General features: G+C 34.7%; 1 protein-coding gene across 1 annotated transcript in view; it reads left to right on the top strand.

The window, feature by feature from the left end:
* Positions 1–1,201: 1,201 nt before the first annotated feature.
* The window catches only part of LOC106465820 (FK506-binding protein 2-like), a 17,314-nt gene continuing 15,651 nt past the window's right edge, over positions 1,202–2,864 (top strand). The window contains exon 1 of the mRNA XM_013926055.2: positions 1,202–1,684. Within this exon, the coding sequence (XP_013781509.2) occupies positions 1,398–1,684 (287 nt within the window). The 5' untranslated portion in view covers positions 1,202–1,397. The remainder of the gene's footprint in view (positions 1,685–2,864) is intronic.

Raw genomic sequence — 2,864 nt, 5'->3', positions numbered from 1 at the left:
GCCATTATTAGTCTCAAAGTGGGTTCCTCGTCATCGAAATTGTATGATTATTAACAGTACACAGATTTGCGAAATCTCAACTGTTTTGAAATATTTAGTTTAATAAATATCGCAGTAATTTAACAAACGAACTTTGCTGCTCAATTATCATTATTTAACTAACGCTTATGTTACATAGATTTGCACCTGATCTTTTACTGAACTTTATCTCAATGAGATTAAATTTACCCGAGTCTGTTCTACTGTAAAAGTTTATCAATAACGTTTGTTTTGTTTGAGCTTTGTTGTTTGTTCTAAATTCTCGCGTCGATGATCAGGCTCCCTCTAATGGACATTTTATTGTATTTTTCGTTGGTATACTATGTATACATTCACGAGTCAGAGTAACAAAAATTTAACACTGTCTCTGACTACAGCTACCAGATTTTATTCGAAATAGACTAGAATAAACACACGAAAAGCTTGTTTAATATATAGGGGTGTGTGAATATAAACAGGTGCTCAAGGTCATAAAGAAACGAGGTATAATAAAAAGAGAAACATTTTGCTTATTGAGAGTGTAACGTTGCACTTGGACTAAACACGTCTTTCTGTCTTTGAGTGATTATATATATTAGATATTAATATATACAAATAACACAAGTGAAGGTAGTTTATTGCTGATCTTAGATATTTGCAATTACAACAGATAAAAATATCATGAGTGGCATAACCCTCTTCTAATAATATGGACTAATAACTCCCTGGTGACGCAGTATATCTTTCTGCAGAGATGTAAATAATGCGACAGCAGAGACTGAGCTCACGTCATTTATCAAAGTATTTTATACGATCATACAAAATATCTGTGGCCAAAACATGATACATATCAACATGCACAATTTTACAAATAGACCAATAACTTTTTTGCATAGGACACACAGGCCTAATATTGCACTTGATATCATTATCGTTCTCCTAAAATATATTCCCAGTGTTTCGGGTTATTTTTTCAACAAATAAAAAAAAAGTAGTAATTAATGAATAAAGAAGAAGGATCTAATGCAACAGGCGCAGCCTAGAGAAACTTGGGTACACGTCTCACTCTTTGTTATCGTCATTTTAATGATACGCGTTGATAATAACCAATAGTCAACTTACTTGTGTAACTTTCCTGTTTCATAGCCACGTGTCATTTCTGCAGTTAATATTAGAAGAGGGAGTTGTGTTATGTCCCGTAATTCGTACAAAAACTATTTATCTTATTACGATACAAGTCGATACGTACGTGTTTTCGGACACAAATTGAAACTGTAATATCGTAAGCATTTTAACACAGTCAACAGTTAGTAGTTACTCACTGAAAGACAACGTAGCAAATACTCTTTCGTTTTATTTCAACCTATTTGCTTGCCATAATGCGCTTGAAATATAAAAAAATAGTAAATTTAGTACGTTTTCTGAGAGTGATATATATAATTTTACTATGTCTCGTCCCCTTCACTAAATCCGAGAAAGAGAAGACTGAGAATGTTAAAGACGAACAGGAAGTCGGTATTCAAGAAGGATCCGAGCAACTGAAAGAAGATATGAGCGTTGAATTCCTGAACAAACCAGAGAAGTGTGACAGAATTACTAAGAAAGGTGATTTGCTTACTATACATTACAAGGGAACATTAGAGGATGGTGAAGAATTCGACTCCAGGTAAAACTTAGTTATTTTAGTGTGTACATGAGTCGTATGTTAGTATATAAGTTATTAGTGTCAAACATTGAAATGTTAGAAAAATAAATGTTGTGTGTCAAGACAAAAATAGTGTAAAGCTTTATAATATCATTATATGATTGCTTTTACTTTTAATAAACGATACACCCTTTAATATATCTAAAGCTTTATATTCTTCCAAAACTTCGATTGTTGTACTGTTCTCATTAGATGTATAGTATTGTTACGTCTCTGGTCGTTAGTTAATTTTCCGTATAATTTCTTTCCGAAGAAACTTTAGCGATACAAGTCCTTTCTTAAATAAAACAGGTTTATTCTTTCTGGATACAACTTTGCAATACACTTAATTTCCACAGTCACGCTATAACAAACACCATAATTCACAACGAACGACTCACGTGCTCGACTCAACTGTCCGTCTCTGTCTGCAGTTCAATTACATTACATTGTTGCCGTCAGTTCTTAGCGGTCTTATATATACAAGGATACCGCATATCTAGTAACCTCTTGAGACTTCACGAACCTTCGAGAATATGACGTGTTACTAGCGTCAAGTGATCTCCGCTGTCGTAACACTGCCCCTTCCTTAGTATTGTTCGTCCCGAACAATAGCCATGTTGCGTCAGCAAGGTCACGTGACTAGTATCACGCTACCCGTTTTCTAGAAATATCCTGAACCTTCGTGAATTGTCGGGATATTACTAGATTGGGGGTAGACTGGTATATATAAGATGGTCACAACGTGACGGGACAATGTGTAGGTAATGAGTAATTGAACTGCAGTCAGAAAGTGTGTAACTGAACGAGCTCGTGAGACGTTATAGCGTTTGTTATAGAGCGACTGTTGAAATTAAGTGTATCATAAAGTTGTATTCGGAAAGAATAAACCAGTTTTATTTAAGAAAGGACTTGTGTCGCTAAAGTTTCGTTGGAACGAATTTACGGAAAATTAATTAACAAACAAACGGAGATGTAACAATATATTCTGCCTCTAAAGAAGCCATTTCTGAGGCAAGCTGGTTTGAGGTAGAGATTTCCATCTGGTTTCAAGAGAGAGAGAAAGAAGTTACGGAAAATTAACTAACGAACGGAGACGTAACAAATTGGTGTCAGAGAGTGGGATAAAAAAAATGGAAACGAGAAGCGGCAAATCAAACTA

Source organism: Limulus polyphemus, unplaced genomic scaffold (genome assembly GCF_000517525.1).
Source record: "Limulus polyphemus unplaced genomic scaffold, Limulus_polyphemus-2.1.2 Scaffold2061, whole genome shotgun sequence".
Classification (NCBI taxonomy): Eukaryota; Metazoa; Arthropoda; class Merostomata; order Xiphosura; family Limulidae; genus Limulus; species Limulus polyphemus.
Note: the sequence above shows the minus strand (reverse complement) of the source record. Positions and strands in the feature narration are given on the sequence as shown.